At 41.8% G+C, this 20,135-nt stretch overlaps 1 protein-coding gene across 1 annotated transcript; it reads right to left on the bottom strand.

Annotated features, from left to right (window-relative positions):
* Nucleotides 1-254: 254 nt before the first annotated feature.
* Nucleotides 255-13,363, bottom strand: LOC139186502 (prostaglandin F synthase 1-like). Its single transcript, XM_070801099.1, has 9 exons — nt 13,160-13,363; nt 9,936-10,103; nt 9,532-9,648; nt 7,425-7,502; nt 6,870-6,992; nt 5,973-6,082; nt 4,943-5,108; nt 3,000-3,082; nt 255-392 (listed from the first exon to the last, which is right to left on the bottom strand). Exons 1-9 carry the CDS (start codon nt 13,241-13,243, stop codon nt 350-352), a joined length of 972 nt encoding a protein of 323 aa, XP_070657200.1. The 5' UTR covers nt 13,244-13,363; the 3' UTR covers nt 255-349.
* Nucleotides 13,364-20,135: the final 6,772 nt, after the last annotated feature.

Raw genomic sequence — 20,135 nt, 5'->3', positions numbered from 1 at the left:
TGAAAATCTTTTCCCTTTGTAAGTGAAAACACACACACACATTTCTACAGGAAAATCATAAGAAAAGCCACCAAATTTAAGTATTATTAAATGGGTTAATCACAGCTTGTCTTTGTTTTCTATCATTTCCTTTCAACTTTCCAAACTTTGTGTAATTTGCATTTTTTATCAATCACAAAAAAAGTGTTCTAACTTTGAAGCCTTTATTGTTTCATGAACTGCTTATTTTTTTAAAGGAAAGGCAAACTTTCAAACATTCAGACATTTAAGCACCTCCAACAAGTACAAAAATCCTCTTCATAGTCCTAGAAGCAAGTAATTCGCAAAGAACCGCAGTGAGAGCTGAGAGTCAATATTCTTCAGAAAATGGATAGCCGGGCTGACCAGCACCACTGAAAGAGAGGAGGAGGATTAACTTATTAAATCTGCCATGTTGTCAAAAAGTACTGTTCAATAGATGCAGTCAGGATATATTTGTCTAAATATACAAACGCGTCCCTCATTCTCCCCTGACAATTAAACAGGCAGGTGTCTGCTCCATGTGCACACGGCACCTGCACGTCCAGGCCCAACATTCACGTGTGATATTCACTCCACAGTGACAGGTGTTGGACTCAGGTTACAATTTATATGAGAGCACAAGACTTAGGGCTAACTATGGAGGTCCTTTCAAACACAGATAGAACTCTTCGGTCCCTAGTTGATGAAAAGGTGCACAGTGAACAAATTAGCTGCCTTTACCACACATTCATGGATAAGCAAATACTGAGCACTCCAAAAATACAGAGCACCTCCAGCAAGGAACTTGTCATCTATAGGAGGCTACCATGCGCACCTGAATAATCATACAGTTCAAAGTGGGATCATTACCTTTTTAATTTAGTCAAACATTGGTTATGCAGTAATCACTATTACTGCTTTTTTCATTTTTCCCATGTTTCTACTTTTCTTTCAGAATTTGTCTTTTTCAATTTGATTGACAAAAGAGTGAATTCTGAGCAATTTCAAGTACCAGGAGCCTGGTTCAGGTCATTACCTGAGCCCACAACAGAGTACAGAAATGTAACTATCCACCTTTTTTCAATTATTATGTTTTTTATCAGAAGCATGATAGCTGCTATAAAAACAGTAGGGAGAGTTTTGAAATCTTTCACTGGAAACAAAATCTTAGTTTCACCAATAATTGGTATTCCCTTCTCTCTAAACTCCCTTCCAACATCTCCCTGTATGATTAACCCTCTGTCCCTTCAATCCTGACATCTTCCTGCAGTAACTGGGCAGCTGGAATTCAATGTTAGTGACTAATTCAAAGTCAAGAGGGTAGGGGCTCCCCATGAGATGGACCCCTGATGGACAAATGCAACACTGGTGTGAGTCTTGACTCAAGAAACCTGAGAGACCCAGACAATCTTACCTGAGTGTGTCCTGCTAAGCAGTCACTCACTGGAGGGTCAGTTAAGCTCATGATCTACTTGTAATTCAGTTTTGTGAGAAAACAAGGATGAAGACATGGGAGTTGTAATAGAGAAGAAAGGGCAGTGAAGAGATTGATTTGTAGGAAGCAGATGGTGTCTTGGTGAAGAAATGTCCATTAGGGAGAATGTCCACCAGACACTTAGGGGACAGGGTGGGGCCGGCCCATGTGACATCATAGCACTGGTGGATGTTGGCCTTTCTAGGACCCTCGTCCATAAAAACATCTACAATACATTTTATAGTTGTGTTGGGGTTCACCTGATTGCAGGCTTCTGAGGTGGCTCAATGGTAAAGGATCCACCTGCAAAGCAGGAGACATGGGTTTGATCCCTGAGTCAGCAAGATCCCCTGAAGAAGGAAATGGCAACTCACTTTAGTATTCTTGCCTGGGAAATCCCAGGGACAGAGAAGCCTGGCAGGCTACAGTCCATGGGATACCAAGAGTTGGAAATGACTGAGTGACTAAATAACAACAACAAAACTTGAATGCAATTCATGATGGATTCATTATTATACAGTTATTATTAATATAATAATTTTCCACTGATGTAGAAAGAAATAGAGATTAAACATGTTCACAGGACCCTGAAAGAATACAAGGCTGCAGGTACTGTGCCCTCTGTGTTCCCTGGGTCACTCAGCCTTGAGAGGAGGTACACCAGGCACAGGGATTAGGGGCTGCTGCTGCTAAGTCACTTCAGTCGTGTCCGACTCTGTGTGACCCCATAGACCGCAGCCCACCTGGCTCCCCCAACCCTGGGATTCTCCAGGTAAGAACACTGGAGTGGGTTTCCATTTCCTTCTCCAATGCATGAAAGTGAAAAGTGAAAGTGAAGTCGCTCAGTCGTATCCGACTCTTAGCGACCCCATGGACTGCAGCCTACCAGGCTCCTCCATCCATGGGATTTTCCAGGCGAGAGTACTGGAGTGGGGTGCCATTGCCTTCACCACAGGGATCCGGGGCAAAAAGTAGTGAATTCACCACGACCTCAACTCAGTGATTTTATTGATGGGCTGGCCTGGGCCCCATCACATTTCTCTTGGTCAGAGAGAGAGCCCTAGAGGAAATCTCTGGTATGAGGTCTACAGGAACTCCCTGGTTTACTTCTACTCTAGAAATCAGCACTATTTTCCTAGACTTAAGTTTTTAAAAAGCTAAGCTCCCCTGCTGACCAGACTGCTACAGAAGGCAATGGCACCCCACTCCAGTACTCTTGCCTGGAAAATCCCATGGACGGAGGAGCCTGGTAGCTGCAGTCCATGGGATCCCTAAGAGTCAGACACGACTGAGCAACTTCACTTTCACTTTTCACTTTCATGCATTGGAGAAGGAAATGGCAACCCACTCCAGTGTTCTTGCCTGGAGAATCCCAGGGACGGGGGAGCCTGGTGGGCTGCCGTGTATGGGGTCGCACAGAGTCGGACACGACTGAAGTGACTTAGCAGCAGCAGCAGCAAGCTCTCCTGCTGACCTGCCTCCTACAGAAAACAGTATTTGTGGGAAACATCGGCAAGTCACTTACACATGAAATTCATAATATCTTATATTTCTGTTGAGGCCATCGACTGCTTTCATGTCTTCTGGAGTCAGTTCAAAGTCAAACACCTGGAAGAAAAGAAGAATCACATTGACCTCTCCCCTAAGGAACTGGCCTCCCCTTGGGGACTGGAGGACTTTCCAGCTGGATGCAGACAGAAAGAGGGGACAGGGAAGACGTGTCTGTCCTCAGTTTCCAGATGAATAAGCCTGGGACCTTCTGCTGAGTTCTAACCTATCCCTTCCCACAGCTTCTCCTTCTCTGTCCACTTCACAAACATTAGAGCACATCACTCGCTTATCTTTCTAAGTGAATCACTTGAGACAAAAAACAAGAAATCTGAAATAGTTTTTTTCCAAACACACTGCTTTTAGACACTCCTGACTTGATACCTGAACCTGAGTTGACATTAGACTGATTGCCTCTCCCCAACACACCCCAAGGGTGACAGCATTCGGCTGAAGCAATGTGGGAAGGAGGCTCCCCTGAGAAAGCCTGTTCAGGAATCTGATATCAAACTACTCATTATCTATGATTGAATCTGAAAAAACTCTATGTATATACCTTCCTAGAGAAAGTTATGAGAAATGTTTAAACATTAAGGAACAACAAATTATTAAAAATTCACATCATAACAATGAAATGGAAAGCTCAATTTTGTAAAGAAATTCATTTTCTCCGAAGTGATCTCTTGTTTCAATACAATATGAACCAAAGACTTAAACACATACTCTGTTGTGAAAGTTGGTATAGTGATACTAAATTTTAAATAAGAGAAGACCTAGTCAGAAGCAGTCAAGACATCCTTAAAATAGTAGAAAGTACCATACTGAAAAGCAAAACTTATTTTTTACTTTAGTAACACAGTACAGAAATCGTTAAATAGAAAAGAGTGGGCAGAAATGCACTTATGGACACTTGATATGTGGCAGAGTTGACAATGAAAATGTGGAAATGGACAGTTGTTTTTGTTATTCAGTCACTTAGTATCTCTGACTCTTTGTGACCCCAAAGGGAGAGGTTTTTTTCCTCCACTCACTGATTGAATCATATCACTGTACTGAAAAGAAGACTAGGTTAGTTGCCTTATTCTAGCCAATAAAAACTATACAGAGAAGTCTTCAGGCTCCTCTCACAAGAGCCACATCTACCTGCTAAAGCGGAACTCCCGAGCTGCTCAACACTGAACTGCAAATGCACAAAAGAGCCCAGCCTGGAGGACAACAGCTTAGCTGAGTGCAGGCTGATTATCAAACCACAGATTCAGAGATACATACATGAACTCTGCATTAAATCCTGAAACTGGGGAGAGTTTCCTGTACAGCTAAGGGCACAATAATGGTCCCCTACAAATAAATCAAAAGAGAAACAACCTAGCTAAAGTGGACAAAGTCATTAAGAGGAACTTCACGAAGACAGAAACTCAAAAAGATTAAATGTATGAAGATGAAAGCCTATTAGTATTCAGGGAAATACTAAATAAAACCACAATGCTTTGAAAGCTAAAGATTGCTGCCATAATTTTTGTGCCACTAAATTCACATGTTATGGTGTTAAAAATGGAGCCTTTGAGGGAGGAGTAGGTTATGATGGCAGAGCCCTCACAAATGAGTTTTCAAGAATATCATATTCATATAAGAGACTTGGGAGAGCTCTGTTTCCCCTCCAACATGTAAAGATACAAGGAGAAGCCTGTGACCTGGAGGAGAGCCCTCACCCAACCACACAGGTACCCTGATCTCAGATCTACAGCTTCACAACTGTGAGAAGCAAATTTAATTTTTTTTCACAGCCACTCAGCCTATAGTGTTTTCTTAGAGCAGTTCAAACAGTCTAAGAAAAATCACATGATGCAATTTTATCAATTGAAAACAGAGAAACTATGATATTTTCCTTAGGAACCCTCTGCCCACAGCCCTGCTCATCACCTGCATGTTCTCTTTGATCCACTTCTTGTTGTTGCCCTTGGCCAGAACCACAACCCCACGTTGTATCTGGTAGCGAAGGGCAACCAGAGCTGCCGTTTTCTTGTGCTTTTGGGCAATGGCAGAGAGAACCGGGTCCTCCAGGAGAACGGGATGGTTTGGGTTCACCCTGGAAGGAATTTCAGAAATGCTGCGGAGCTGAGACTACGCAGTTTCTAAAGAGGCTCCTCAAACAGACCAAGTAGGTCCACTCTAGACCAGTGCTTCCCAAAGTCTGATCCAGGGACCAGCAGCATCAGCATCACTTGGGATCTTATTAGAAATACAAATTCCATGGCTGAGCTGAAGACAAACTGAATCAGAACCTCTACTGAGTCACTTCCCATTCTGTGTTTACAGAGCTCTGCAGGGGATTCAGACGCATTATTGAGTTGAGACCTGAATGCCAAATTGTGGATTATTTTCTTTAATTCTCAGGGGTTGTTTTTCTTCTGCAATCAAGGACATACATAGAGAAACAGTAGGGAAAGCCCAGGAATTCTTTTTAAATTTCACTTTTTAAGGTATTGATAAAAATTGAGTAGTCTCAAAAATAAGAGACGTTTATTTCATCATTATTTTTTTAGGATGTTCACAGAAATGCTTCAAATTGAAATGTTTTCTATCATGATATACCGAGCAGTTACATATTGTCCAAATTTTAGATATAAGCTAAGTGAGGCTTGTAACATCTATTTTTACAAATGTGTTCATTAGTTAATAAGTAAATCATGACATCAGCCTGTGTCTCTGGTCTCAACTGGGGGATTATATATAGATTTCAACGCAGACATTTGTTATTGATGAGTCTACAAGCTAATACAATGTAGAAAAAATGTCTGGGTGATGGGAAGATAAAAGAGAAGGATTCATTTCATCCCACCCCTCTCTCCCCTCTCCCTATGAGAGTTATCTGAGTACTGTGTTATTTAAATTATTTCATCAAAAATTGAATTTCAGGGAAACTCCAGATGTCTTCATTAGGATTCAATACCATTCTTTTACTCGCTGGGATCCCAGAGCAGCATAGGCAACAAGAACAATTTCATGTGACTTGCAGAAATCCAACAGTTTGCTCTGGTTGAGATAAGGGTGACATTCCACCTGTAGAATGCCCAAAGAGAAGAGTGTCAGATTATATGCAAAGGCAATATTAATATGACAGAGAAAGATTAAAAGTTTTCAAAGGCTAAAGGGAAGACTAGAATATTAAATGAAAACGGGAAATGTCAACATTTACAGAGAAACAGAGAAAAGTGTATTTATACAGTTAATTTTATGATAGACATGGATGGGAGAACCAGTCCAATATTGAGTAATTGAAAGCTGTGCTCTACATTTGACTAGATGTTCCTGAGTAAATATTTCATAAAGTACTAGCATCACCTTGAGCCTTTAACGTCACCCTCTAACCTGGATGATTTTCATCACCTCCAACACATTTTTCTGAACTATGCTCCCTGTTTATGACTCATAAAGGCTGAGACAACTAGACCAAGAAATCAGACACCAGAACCCCACACAAACCCTTAAAATCCATCTCAGCTGTTTTGACTCTTTATTAATTTACTTCTGATTCCATGTTTTCATCATCTTCCTTCCTGTATGCAGTTCTCTTCAGGGCACTTTTCCCTCCATCTGCTTATCCTTTCATCTCAAGGAAATGCCTCCTTCCTCTAGTTCTGAGTTCTACCCACAGTTTAGAAGGAAGGCATCCACCTGTAGAGATACTGCTACAGATTCTACTCACAACATCCAGAGAGGCTCTGCTCTCTAGAATCCTCTGTCCCACAAAGGTCAGATGAATAGGAGGAGAGGAAAGACAGACATCTGGCTCCAGTGCAAGAAGGAGGTTGTGAAGAGCAGGACGGAGAGGAGCTGAGCTGCTCACCTGGTTGCAGACGGGCTTGTACTTGAGCCCCAGCTTGTTCAGGATCTTCTCCAGCTGCTTGTGGTTGAAGTTGGACACCCCAATGGACTTGGTCAGCCCTGCATCCTTACACTTCTCCAGGGCCTGGGAGGGAAAGGTGGTGAACAGTCATGAACAGTCTCTTGGAATGGGCAATAGGATAAGAATAAATGCTGAAAAACATCAGTAATCACACTCATCCATCAAGAATTACCCTTGACTATCAAGAAGAAAAACTGGGAAGAAGGTCATGATATAAAAAGAAAAACTACTGCTTCTGCCTTAGAAAAATTTCATGTGAAGATATATCACATGGAAGGGAAAAGATACCTGTCTACACTGTCCCAAATTCTCCTCCTCCATTTCTCTCTGTGAACATTTCAGCAATGGTTTCCTCCACACAACCCCAGCATCCGTGCCCTTAGATTCATGAACTGCTGACTCTAATGGTCCAGAGCCCATTCTCATAGGTAGAAGAAATGAAGGAGGCTCCCCCTCTTCTGGCTCCTCCACTGGTTCTCTCCTCCCTGGACTCACCTCCCACGTGCGACAGAAATCCACTGAGTCAAATATCAGTTTTCCATTTTCATCTTTGCGGGATAATTCCTCCCCTGGCTGGAATAGAAGCAGTCATTTTAGACATGTCACAAAATAATTTCTCTGCATTTAGCCAGGCTGCCAAGCACCAGGGTTTAAACCTCCATCAGGTAGGTTTACAAATTTCTAAATATTAATATTTGCAAAGTGATTTGCATATATGTAGTTGTCAAGAATACCTTTAGGAAGGAGGCTTATTCCAATCTTTTACACTCAATATATGTTGTAATAAATACAATTTTTCTAGGTCCTAAAAGGGACTCAGATATGCAGATGACACCACCCTTATGGCAGAAAGTGAAGAGGAACTAAAAAGCCTCTTGATGAAAGTGAAAGAGGAGAGTGAAAAAGTTGGCTTAAAGCTCAACATTCAGAAAACGAAGATCATGGCATCCGGTCCCAGCACTTCATGGGAAATAGATGGGGAAACAGTGGAAACAGTGTCAGACTTTATTTTTCTGGGCTCCAAAATCACTACAGATGGTGACTGCAGCCATGAAATTAAAAGACGCTTACTCCTTGGAAGGAAAGTTATGACCAATCTAGATAGCATATTGAAAAGCAGAGACATTACTTTGCCAACAAAGGTCCGTCTAGTCAAGGCTATGGTTTTTCCTGTGGTCATGTATGGATGTGAGAGTTGGACTGTGAAGAAGGCTGAGCACCAAAGAATTGATGCTTTTGAACTGTGGTATTGGAGAAGACTCTTGAGAGCCCCTTGGACTGCAAGGAGATCCAACCAGTCCATACTAAAGGAGATCAGTCCTGGGTGTTCTTTGGAAGGAATGATGCTAAAGCTGAAACTCTAGTACTTTGGCCACCTCATGCAAAGAGTTGACTCATTGGAAAAGACTCTGATGCTGGGAGGGATTGGGGGCAAGAGGAGAAGGGGAAAACAGAGGATGAGATGGCTGGATGGCATCACAAACTCGATGGACGTGAGTCTGAGTGAACTCTGGGAGTTGGTGATGGACAGGGAGGCCTGGCGTGCTGCGATTCATGGGGTCGCAAAGAGTCGGACATGACTGAGCGACTGATCTGATCTGAAAAGGGACTCACAGTGACTTCTCTGAATTTTGTCTGCTCCTTGTACTTGCCTATTTTGAAATGCCTTTTGGGGCTGGAAATGGCAGTAAGTTACATGACATAATTTCCAGAGTAAAAACTGCCGTCTTCATATGGCTAGATATCAGACTTTCTTTCCCCTCTGAGCATCAGGTGCCCTAGGGCAGGCATGGGAACCAGCAAGGCTATCTTCAGGTGGATATGGAATGTGGACAATCCACACATGCTCTCAAATAGTCATGACCATGAGCCTCAAACCGCCCCAAGGTCATATTTGCCTCCAATGGAAAATGTTCAGTAAAAAATAAACTAAATCATGAGTAGTGTCCTGATAAGGGATAGAAGAAAGGGGACATTTCTGAACACTGCTGCAAATCCTCAAAACTCTCTGTGTCTGGGACTTGCCATCTACATAGTCCACTAAGCGATTTTGCATTAGATGGCTTGAGTTTATTTCCGTAACTTGAAATCAACAGTTCTAAGTAAACCACCATTCTTAATGGCTAAGTGCAGTCTACAAACCTTATCATGAAGACAGGCAAGAGTGTAGGCAATGTCCCCCAACTTCCTATACAGTTAAGAGATTTGACTCACCCAGAGGAAGCACCACCAAATCTGCTCAACTTGAAAGAGTAAAAGACAAGATTAACTCATCATGTCCAATGTAAGGCAGTGTCATGCTCACCACAGCTGCACCAAACTCTTGGTTCATGAAATCCCCAGACACTCAGGAGTCATAACAAGGACTGAGTGCAGAACTGGCTGATTTCTATTTCCTTTAACTTTTCAGGCAGAGCCTCAGATTATTAACTCCTTTCAAAAAACTCAGTAAAAAAAATCACAAAGGATTATTTGGGGGATTCTACTCTAGTGTAATCATCCTTTCAATGTACTAAGGAAAATCTTTATTCAGCTATCCATGCAAGTTGATACACATTCTAACACAAGATATAACATTGATGTGATCACACAAATTTCTAACCTTCAGAGCCATCGGATAATGCATAATATAGAGATCGACATAGTCCAGTTGAAGATTTTTCAGTGACTTTTCCAAGGCTGGTCGGACCAACTCTGGTCGAAGGGAAGTTAACCAAAGCTGTAGAGGTTAAAGAATGAAAGTTGCATTAATAATACATGAGGTAATTTTTTTTTTTTTTTTTTTTTGAGGCTTGTGGGATATTACTTGTGGGATATTACCAAGGATGGAATCCCGGCTCATGTGGCAGTAAAGCACCAAGCACACTGAACCACCAGGGAACTCTAACACTTTGGGAATATACCAGTAAGCATAGTTCCCCAAACAACTCCACCAAAGGATCCTATTATGTAATTGTCATCTGGGCACAATCACTAGCACACGTGCACACACACAACACACATTACCTTTGAAGTGCAGAATATGTCTTCTCTCTTCACAGTGCCATCTGCAATCTTGCTTTGAATGGCCTGGCCAATCTCCTCTTCATTTTGGTAAGCATGAGCACAGTCAATATGGCGGAACCCAACCTCTATAGTGAATGGGGTGAATTCCAGAGCTTCCTTCTTAGCAACCTACATAACCAACAAAGGTAGAAGTTGAATATCCACATAAGATATTGCTAGACACAAGCTTTGATCTTCCCAAGAATCAACTTTTTTCCGTGTCCTTGGTTAGTTATGTATGTATAGTGATGAACCCCTGACAGTTTCCCTTAATATTCCTAATAAGTAATTAAATTAACACTACCCAGGAACCCTTCAACTTCAGGTGATCAGTGGCTGATTGCTGGTATCATAGGATGGCAAAACCACCTTTAGGTTCAGTGATTTGATGAAAGAACTCAAAGGACTCAACAAAATGTTGTAGTCATGAATATGATTTATAATGTGAGGTATTTGAAGCAAAATGAGCAAAGTTACAAGGTACCTGGTAAAAGTATCAAGAACCAAGGTGAAAGCTTCTGAGACTTCTATCTACTAGTGAAGCCACACAGAATGCACCCAAAAAAAAAAAAAAAACAGTATCTTTTCAAGGTGTACAATGTGATGTTCTCATATAAGTTATTCTTATTATTCACTTGCTGTGAATAATGTCTGACTCTTTGTAACCCTGTGGACAGCAGCACTTCAGATTTCTCTGTTCTTCACCATCTCCCAGAGTTTGCTCAAACTCATGTCCATCAAGAGACTGATGCTATCAAACCATCTCATCCTCTGTCCCCTCCTCCTCTTGCTCTAAATCTTTCCAAGAATCAGGGTGTTTTGCCATGGGTTGTCACTAGCATCAAGTAGCCAAAATATTGGAGCTTCAGCTTTAGCATCAGTCATTCCAAGGAATATTCAGGGTTGATTTCCTCAAGGATTGACTAGTTTGATCTTCTGGCTGTCCAAGAGACTCTCAAGAGTCTTCTCCAACACCACAGTTCAAATGCATCAATTCTTTGGTGCACAGCCTTCTTTATGGTCCAGTACTTACATCCATACACAAACATGACTACTGAAAAAACCATAGCTTTGACAATATGGACCTTTGTGGGCAAAGTAATGTCTCTGCTTTTTAATACGCTGTCCAAGTTTGTTATAGCTATTCTTCCAAGGAGCAAGTGTCTTTTAATTTCCTGGCTACACACCATTAACAGTAGTTTTGGAGACAACAAAAAAAGAGTCTGTCACTGTTTCCATTGTTTCCCCATCTATTTGCCATAAAGTTATGGGACAGGATGCCATGATCATAGTTTTTCAAATGTAAGCCAGGTTTTTCACTCTCCACTTTCACCTTCATCAAGAGGCTGTTTAATTCCTCTACACTTTCTGCCATTATGGTGGTGTTATTTGCATATCTGAGGTTACTGATATTTCTCACGGCAATCTTGATTCCAGCTTGAGCTTCATCCAGCCTGGCATTTCTGGGATTGTACTGGGAAGTACAATGGGATTGTACTTACCCATATAAGTTTCCATTCTTATTAATTACCACAAGCAAGCTAGTTAACACCATCACCTCACATAGCTACCTTTTAGAAGTGCTTGTAAGAAGATATAGATCTGGTCTCTACAAAATCTCAAGATATAGCCCATTATTTTTAACTATAGTCAACTTGCTGTACATCAGGTCTCCAGAATTATGCCTCTTATAACAGAAGGTTGTACCCTTGACCAACATCTTTCCATTTTTCCCAGGCTTGTCACCAGCTTCTGCTCACCATACCTCTACTCTCTCTTCTATGAGTACCACTATTTTAGATTCCACTTACAAGGATATTATGCAGTATTTGTCTTTCTATTTCTGGCTTACTTCACTTAGCTTAATGTTTTCCCAGTTCTTCTGTGTGATTGCAAATGGGTTAACTTTGTCTTCAATGCTCAATAATATTCCATTTCTTTTAATGTGTTTCAGAATCTTTCCCATTTCAAGGAGGTAGATAATTGGTGTAACAGACTCCTGCTGGGTCTAGTTCTGGTTTTTCTTAAATGCACATCCCCAAATGCACAGCCCATTTGGGGATGGGCTTCCCTGGTGTCTCAGACAGTATAAAATCTGCCTGCAATGCAGGAGACCTGGGTTCGATCCCTGGGATAGGAAGATCCCCTGGAGAAGGGAAAGGTTACCCACTCCAGTATTCTGGCCTGGAGAATTCCATGGACTGTATTGTCCATGGGATCACAAAGAGTCAGACACGACTGAGTGATGTTCACCTTCAGGGATGTACCTGGGAATGAGCCCATGATGTTCAGTAACAGCCCTGTCCCTTTCCTCCCCTCAACCCAATGTGCTCAACGAAGTAAACAAGTTCTGTCGTCTATCTGCAAAGTGTCTCTTAATAATTTTTCCATTTTATAAATTAGAATAGTAAGCCTCAAAGTATAAGTCCAGTCCCTTGTCACATCTATTCTAAAGACAAGATAGACAGCAAACTTTCTGGCTTGCAGTCTAGAGACTTGTCCACTAACCCCTCTTATGACCAAGCACTGCAGACCATACTTTAATAAAAACACATTACAAAACCCCAGGATACATTACAAAACCTGGCCTGTAAGATTGTATCTTATCCCCTCAAGTGATACTAAGGTTCCCATCAGAAGAAGTTTCCAAGCAGAAACAGAGCACAAGGCAAAACGCAGCTGGAGTGCTTCTTGCCTGGCACCAAGCAGGTATCCCACAGTAGAAAAGCAATTCTCTCCCATTAGTTTTCAGTCACCTCATCTTCAGGATCTTCCACCTCAAATACTTCTCTGGGTCATGTATTATTGGAAGCAGGAAAGAGCTCTTGAACTAATAAAACATACAGAGAAATCTTGTAACTGCAGTCACCCACAAAGGAAAGCAGCTGACAGTCAGTGATCTTGACAGCCGAGTCTCACCTCTTCTGCCAAGCTGGGAAAGAGACAGAAACTGGAGGGGAACCCAGACCCAGAGTAATCTACAGGTGAGCACAGTTTCATACCCTGATGCAGAGTGAAGACTGAATGTTCTCTCCTCTTTCATAGGGCATGGTTCTGGCCTGGTAAGTGGAACAATGTGATCCTCCCAGAGTCACACAGGAGCTCAGTGCTTGACAACCCAAGTCCTTTTCACTCATGTTACATCCACTACTACTTATATCTCGACCTACAACTGCTACTGTTACCTCTGGAGGTGCATAGGTTCCAAATCCCAGGACAGGAATGAAGTGGCCGTCATTAAGTTTCACTCTCTGGCTTTTGGGATCCATTGCCTATTTCTCCTTGGAGTAAGCAGACTGATGTTTTTCTTCTTCCTTCACAGGTTAGGAATAACAGGAAGGTAACATCCCAGCTGCACCATCCAATGTTAGCAGATATATTGTAGGAGGAGCATGATTAAACCAGTTCCCATTGAGTAAGAACAGGATTGAAATCAGTTAGCTTGTTTGCTTTTTTTTTTAGCAGTAAAACACTTATATAATGATGATATGTGCTGAATAATTATTGACCATATTTTAGACTAGAAACTTCCACAAGAGCAATATTTTTTATTTTTCTATTACAAAGCCAATCTCGATCAAACATCAGTTGAAACAACGGTCTTACAGTACAAACACACACGCATACACAAATCACACAATCTAAAAGTGTTTAATAAGCATTTTTGAAAATGTTACCCTTTAATAAAGAATCAAAACTTCAAATAAATATAAATTTGCCTTTTTACACTTTCCACCAGCAAAATTATTATGCTTTACAGACCTGACTGGTGAAATCCTGAACATGATATGGAAACCAGACATTTTGCCAAAGTGCTTATTGGAGATTAATTATTAATAGTTTTAGGATATCATGTGCAGTGTACAAACTCTGAGTGATCATACCTTGTACTTAATTATGTAACTCTAATAGTACTCTCATAATGTAACTGACACATATTTTACATAATTTACTAACTATTCCACATTATTCATAAAAGAAAAACCTATAAAAATTAAAATATGACAAATTTGGAAAGATGCACTTATAGACAGGGATATTGTGAAGACAAATAAAATTTAACATGTACAGTGATGTCAGCAAAATGGTGAGATGGGAGGACAGAAGTCTCCCATGGAAAAACAAGAAAAAAAAGAGAAGGCAGCTGAAAAACCTCATAGGAGCTCTGGAAAACAGTCAAACAAAGATCTATAACAAAAAAAAGTGAACAGGTAACTAGGAAAAATCCAGAACAGAATGACAGAAAATGTCATCGTGTATTACTCACCTGTACCCTCCTCCTGCCTGGGGCAGTGCAGTATTGATCAGTTCCAGTTGCCTCCGTCAAACCAGAATAATCAGAGAAAACTTTATGTGCAGTGTTCCAACCTACCTGGGGACTGTCTGGAGACTGGTGTCTGTTCCACTTAACTCTAAACTTAAACTGAAGAGCAGCTGGAGTGGCTATTACAGCTACAGGAGGAATATATATAAATATATATATACATATATATATATATATACACACAGGGACTCAAGGACAAAGGAATAAAGGTGGAGACATAGACTAGACCATGTATTAATAAAACCCTGAATAGAACTGGGGTGTGGCTTTGGGGGACATAGGGCATTCAAAAAAGTCATAAATTTACCAGAATCAGAAAGCGATTCTCGGGCCAGGCACGATGATGACTCAGAAATGACTGAGACCCCTTAGCTTTCTTGTTGGGCTGATCCCAGGACTAGGAGCATGATGAGCAAACTAATGAAGAAAAGTCAGGACAAGAAACAAATCTACCAAGAGCAAATTTTTACTTGCTGTTTCAAGTACCCAGTGATGAACACAAACACACACAGGAATACACACACACACACAGCAACACACACAGGAACATACACACACATCTGGATGGGGCAGTGCACACTTATAAGGGATGGAATGAGTTTGGACGCAGCCATCAGAGTTCTGCTCCAGCACCTTGGGACCCACACGGTCCAGAAGCCTCTGCTCACACTTGGCTCTGGTGTAGCCTCTCTCCCCTCCCACCAAGCTGCCAGCATGCCCTGGGGATGGGGTGACCCTGCCAATATCAGCTCCAGCTCTGCCCCAGATCCTCTGGGCACAAAGACTGCACAGGGACCTGTCCACACATGGACACCCCTGCAAGACCAGAACAGGTAAGTTTTTCACCTAATTTTATAGGGATGCCTTGGTGGCTCAGCTGGTAAAGAATCTGCCTGCAGTGTGGGAGACCTGGATCGATCTTTGGGTTGGGAAGATCTCTTGGAGAAGGGAACAGCTACCCACTCCAGTATTCTGGCCTGGAGAATTCCATGGACTATACAGTCCATGCGGTCACAAAGAGTCAGACACGACTGAGTGACTTTCACTTCACAGGGAGAGAGGAAGTTAATGAGAAGAGAGAGGAATTTGTGTCAAATGAAACAAGAAGGATAAACACCTGAAAAGAAATCAGTTATGAGATAGACATTGATAGTTTACCAATATAATTTACCAGAATTGAGAAACATTAGAAAAATTAAGCATAATTCCTGCTACCTTAACTAGGGAATGGAGCATACTAACATTCCAGTGTAGGGGTTCCAGAAGCAGAAGAGAGGAGGAAAAAGGCAGAAAATGTATCTGATGAAAGTATGGCTAAAATTTTCTTAACCTAGGACTTCCCTGGTGGTCCAGTGGTGAGGACTCTGTGCTTCCACTGCACGGGGCACAGGTTCCGAACCTGGTCGGGGAACTACTTATCAAAGGTGATTAAAATCATGAGATGGGGGATATTCCTGGATTACCTGGATCACTCTGGTATATTCAGAGTCCTTATACATGGGACCTGGGAGGGCTGTAGTCGAAGAGAAGGTGGCAAGATAGGAGCGTTAGATAAGAGAATCGAAGACACTATGTGCTGTCTCTGAAGATGTTGGAAGAGTGTCCAAGACAGAAAATGTTGTACAGTGACATAGTCGAGGACGACTCTTTGCACCCCATGGACTGTAACACACAAGGATTCCCTGTCCTTCACTATCTCCTGGGGTTTGCTCAAACTCATGTCCATTGAGTCAATGATGCCATCAAACCAGCTCATCCTCTGTCGCACCCTTCTCCTCCTGCCCTCAGTCTTTCTTGCATCAGGGTCTTTTCCAATGAGTCAGCTCTTTGCATTAGGGTGAAAAATATTGGAGCTTCAGCTTCAGCATCAGTCCTTCCAATGAATATTCAAGGTTGTTTTCCTGTAGGGTTGACTGCTTTGTTCTCCTTGTCGTTGAAGGGACTGAATCTTCTCCAACACCACCGTTCAAAAGCATCAATTCTTCGGCCTTCTTTATGGTCCAACTCTCACATCTACATGACTACTGAGAAAACCATAATTTTGACTATATGAAACTTGGTGGGCAAAATGATGTCTCTGCTTAATACGCTGTCTAGGTGTGTTATAGTTTTTTTTCCAAGGACCAAGTGTCTTAATTTCCTGGCTGTAGTCATGGTTCACAGCGATTGGAGCCCAAGAAAATATAAAGTCTGTCACTGTTTCCATTTTTTCCCCATCTATTTGTCATAAAGTGATGGGACTGGATAGGCTTCCAGGTGGTACTACTGGTAAAGAACCTGCCAATGCAGGAGACATAAGTGACATGGGTTCTACACCCATGTCTTCCTGGGTCAGGAAGATCCCCTGAAGGAGGGCATGCCAACCCACTCCAGTCTCTTGCTCAGGGAATCCCATGGACAGTGGAGCCTGGCCAGCTACAGTCCATAGGGTCGCAAAGAGTCAGACATGACTGAAGCGACTTAACATGCATTCGCACATGATGTGACTGATTGCAGTGACCTTATTTTCTTGAATGCTGAAATTTAAGCCAAGTTTTTCACTCTCCTCTGCCACCTTCATCAAGAGGCTCTTTAATTCAACTTCGCTTTCTGCCCGAAAGTTATCTGCATAACTGAGGTTATTGATATTTCTCCCATCAATCTTGATTCCAGCCTGTGATTCATCCAACCCTGCGCTTAGCTTGATGTACTCCACATATAAGTCAAATATGCAGGGTGGCAATATACAGCCTTGATGTACTCCTTTCCTGATCTTAAACCAGTTCATTGTTCCATGTCTGGTTCCAACTATTGCTTCTTGACCTGCATACAGGTTTCTCAGGAGGCAGGTAAGGTTTTCTGTTATTCCCATCTCTTTAAGAATTTTCCACAGCTTGTTGTGATCCACACAGTCAAAGACTTTAAGCAGTCATGGAAGCAGAAGTAGATGTTTTTATGGAATTGCCTTGCTTTTTCTATGATCCAAGAGATATTGGCAATTAGATCATTGCTTCCTCCACTTTTTCTAAATCCAACTTGTAAAAGTTCTCAGTTCACATATTGCTAAAGTCTAGCTTGAAGGGTTTTGAGCATTACTTTGCTAGCATGTGAAATAAGTGCAATATGCAGTAGTTTGAACATACTTTGGCATTGCCCTTTTTTGTGATTGGAATAAAAACTCACTTTTTCCAGTCCTGTGGCCACTGCTTTGCTTTCCAAATTTGCTGACATATTGAGTGAAGCACTTTAACAGCATCATCTTTTAGAATTTGAAATAGCTTAGCTAGAATTCCATCATGTACACTAACTTTGTTCATAGTAATGCTTCCTTGGGATGACTAGACTTCACACTCCAGGATTCTGGCTAGAGGTAAGTGACCACACCATCATGGTTATCCAGGTCATTAAGACCTTTTTTGTACTTTCTTCTGTGTATTCTTGCACCTCTTTTTCATCTCCTCTGCTTTTATTAGGTCCTTACCATTTCTTTCCTTTATTGTGCTCATATTTACATGAAAAGTTTCCTTGGTATCTCTAATTTTCTTGAAGAGACATCTAGTCTTTCCAATTCTATTGTTTTAGTCTATTTCTTTGCATTTTCACTTAAAAAGGCTTTCTTATCTCTCCTCGCTATTCCTTGGAACTCTGCACTCAGTTGGGTATATTTTTCCCTTACTCATTTGCCTTTCCCACTTCCTCTTTCCTCAGCTATTTGCAAGGGCTCCTCAGACAGCCTTTTTGCCTTCTTGCATTTCTTTTTCTTTGGGATGATTTGGTCACCACCTCCTGTACAGTGTTACAAACATCATCCATAGTTTCAGGAACTCTATCAATTTAATCCCTTGAGTCTATTAATCATTTCTATTATATCATCATAAGGGATCTTATTTAGGTCATATGTGAATGGTCTAGTGATTTTCCTACTACAGGGAGGGAATACAGGCCCACCTATAAACAGAAAATTGGATAAAAGATTTACTGAGCATGACCCAGCCTACCAGAGTAAGACTCAGTTTTCCCCACAGTCAGTCCCTCCCATCAGGAAGCTTGAAAATCCATCACATGGCAGACAGAGGAGCAAGAATTTCAATCCTATGGCCTTCAGAATGAAAAACACAATCACAGAAAACTAACCAAAATGATCACATGGGATCACAGTCTTCTGTAACTCATGAAACTATAAGTCATGCTATACAGGGCCACCCAAGATGGACGAATCATGGTGGGGAGTTCTGGCAAAATGTGGTTCACTAGAGAAGGCAATGGAACACCACTTTAGCATTCTTGCTGTGAGAACCCCATGAACAGAATGAAAAGGCCAAAAAGATATGACACTGAAGGATGAACTCCCCAGGTCAGGAGGTGCCCAATGTGCTACTAGGGAAGAGGGGGAAATAGCACCAGAAAGAATCAAGAGGCTGCGCCAAAGCAGAATTAATGCCCAGTTGTAGAGGTATCTGTTGGTGAAAGTATAAGTCTGATGCTGTAAAGAATAATATTGCATAGGAACCTGGAATGTTAGGTCTCTAATCCAGATAAACTGGATGTGGACAAACAGGAGATTGCAAAAGGAAACACGGACATTTTAGGAATCAGTGAACTCAAATGGACAGCAAATTTAATTCAGATGACCATTATATCTACTACTGTGGGCAAGAATCCCTTAGAGTAAAAGGAGAAGCCCTCATAGTCAATAAAAGATTCCAAATACAGTGCTTGGGTACAATCTCAAAAATGACAGAATGATCTTGGTTCACTTCCAAGGGAAATCATTTAACATCACAGTAATTGAATTCTATGCCCCAACCACAAATGCTGAAGAAGCTAAAGTTGAAAGGTTCTATGAAGACCTACAAGACCTTCTAGAACTAACACCAAAAAAAGATGTCCTTTTCATCATAGGGAGCTGAAATCCAAAAGTAGGAAGTCAAGAGATACCTGGAGTAACAGGCAAGTTTGGCTTTGGAGTGCAAACAACGCAAGGCAAAGGCTAACAGAGTTCTGTCAAGAGAACACTCTAGTCATAGCATACAACCTCTTCCAACAACACAAGACCTGTTCTCTAGGGGCTGGAAAAGGTGATAAAATAGATTGCCCCCTACAACTTCCAGAAAAGAATGCAGGCCTGCTGGCCTTTGATTTTAGCCCATTGATTTCGAATTTCTGACCTCCACAAATGTAAAATAACAAATTGGTGTGTCAAGCCACAAAATTTGGCCATTTGTTGGAGCAGCAGAAGTAACTAATACAGACATGGTTCAAGTCAACCCACCTCCGTCTGCCGCATCATAGGTTTTCATCCCTCTGCTAGATCGTTCCTCTGACCTCAGAGCCAGGTGGTCATCTCCCCCAACTAGGAGCCTTTTCCACTTTTTTCAGCAACTGCCCAATTCCGCGGTCTTCAATACAGCAAAGTCTTTGAAAACTGTGTATACTCTGTCTATCACTGGTCTCTTCATGCCATTTCTTGAACCCACTCTACTCAGGGTTTGTCTCAGTATGTGTATGTGTATGGCAACCAGTATTGTTCAATACACTCCAGTATTCTTGCCTGGAGAACCTGCTGATAGAAAAGCCTGGCAGGCCACAGTCCGCAGGGTCACAGAGAGGTGGACATGACTAAAGGGACCCCATATGCATAGACACAAGACTTTTTTTTGCCTGTGACAGCTCTGCCCCAGTGAGGGTTGAGCATGAAGGTGGCAGAGCTGCTTGGGTTGTGGGGACCATGGTGGCGCCAAGTGTGCAGGGATACAGACTGCCTCAGCCGCTGGATTATTGGCCCTATCAGAGGCTTTTTTCAAGCCTCTGGCACCTGACGATCAGAAGGACTCTCGGCTAGTCTTTGCCCATAGCTC

Source organism: Bos indicus, chromosome 13 (assembly GCF_029378745.1).
Source record: "Bos indicus isolate NIAB-ARS_2022 breed Sahiwal x Tharparkar chromosome 13, NIAB-ARS_B.indTharparkar_mat_pri_1.0, whole genome shotgun sequence".
Classification (NCBI taxonomy): domain Eukaryota; kingdom Metazoa; phylum Chordata; class Mammalia; order Artiodactyla; family Bovidae; genus Bos; species Bos indicus.
Note: the sequence above shows the minus strand (reverse complement) of the source record. Positions and strands in the feature narration are given on the sequence as shown.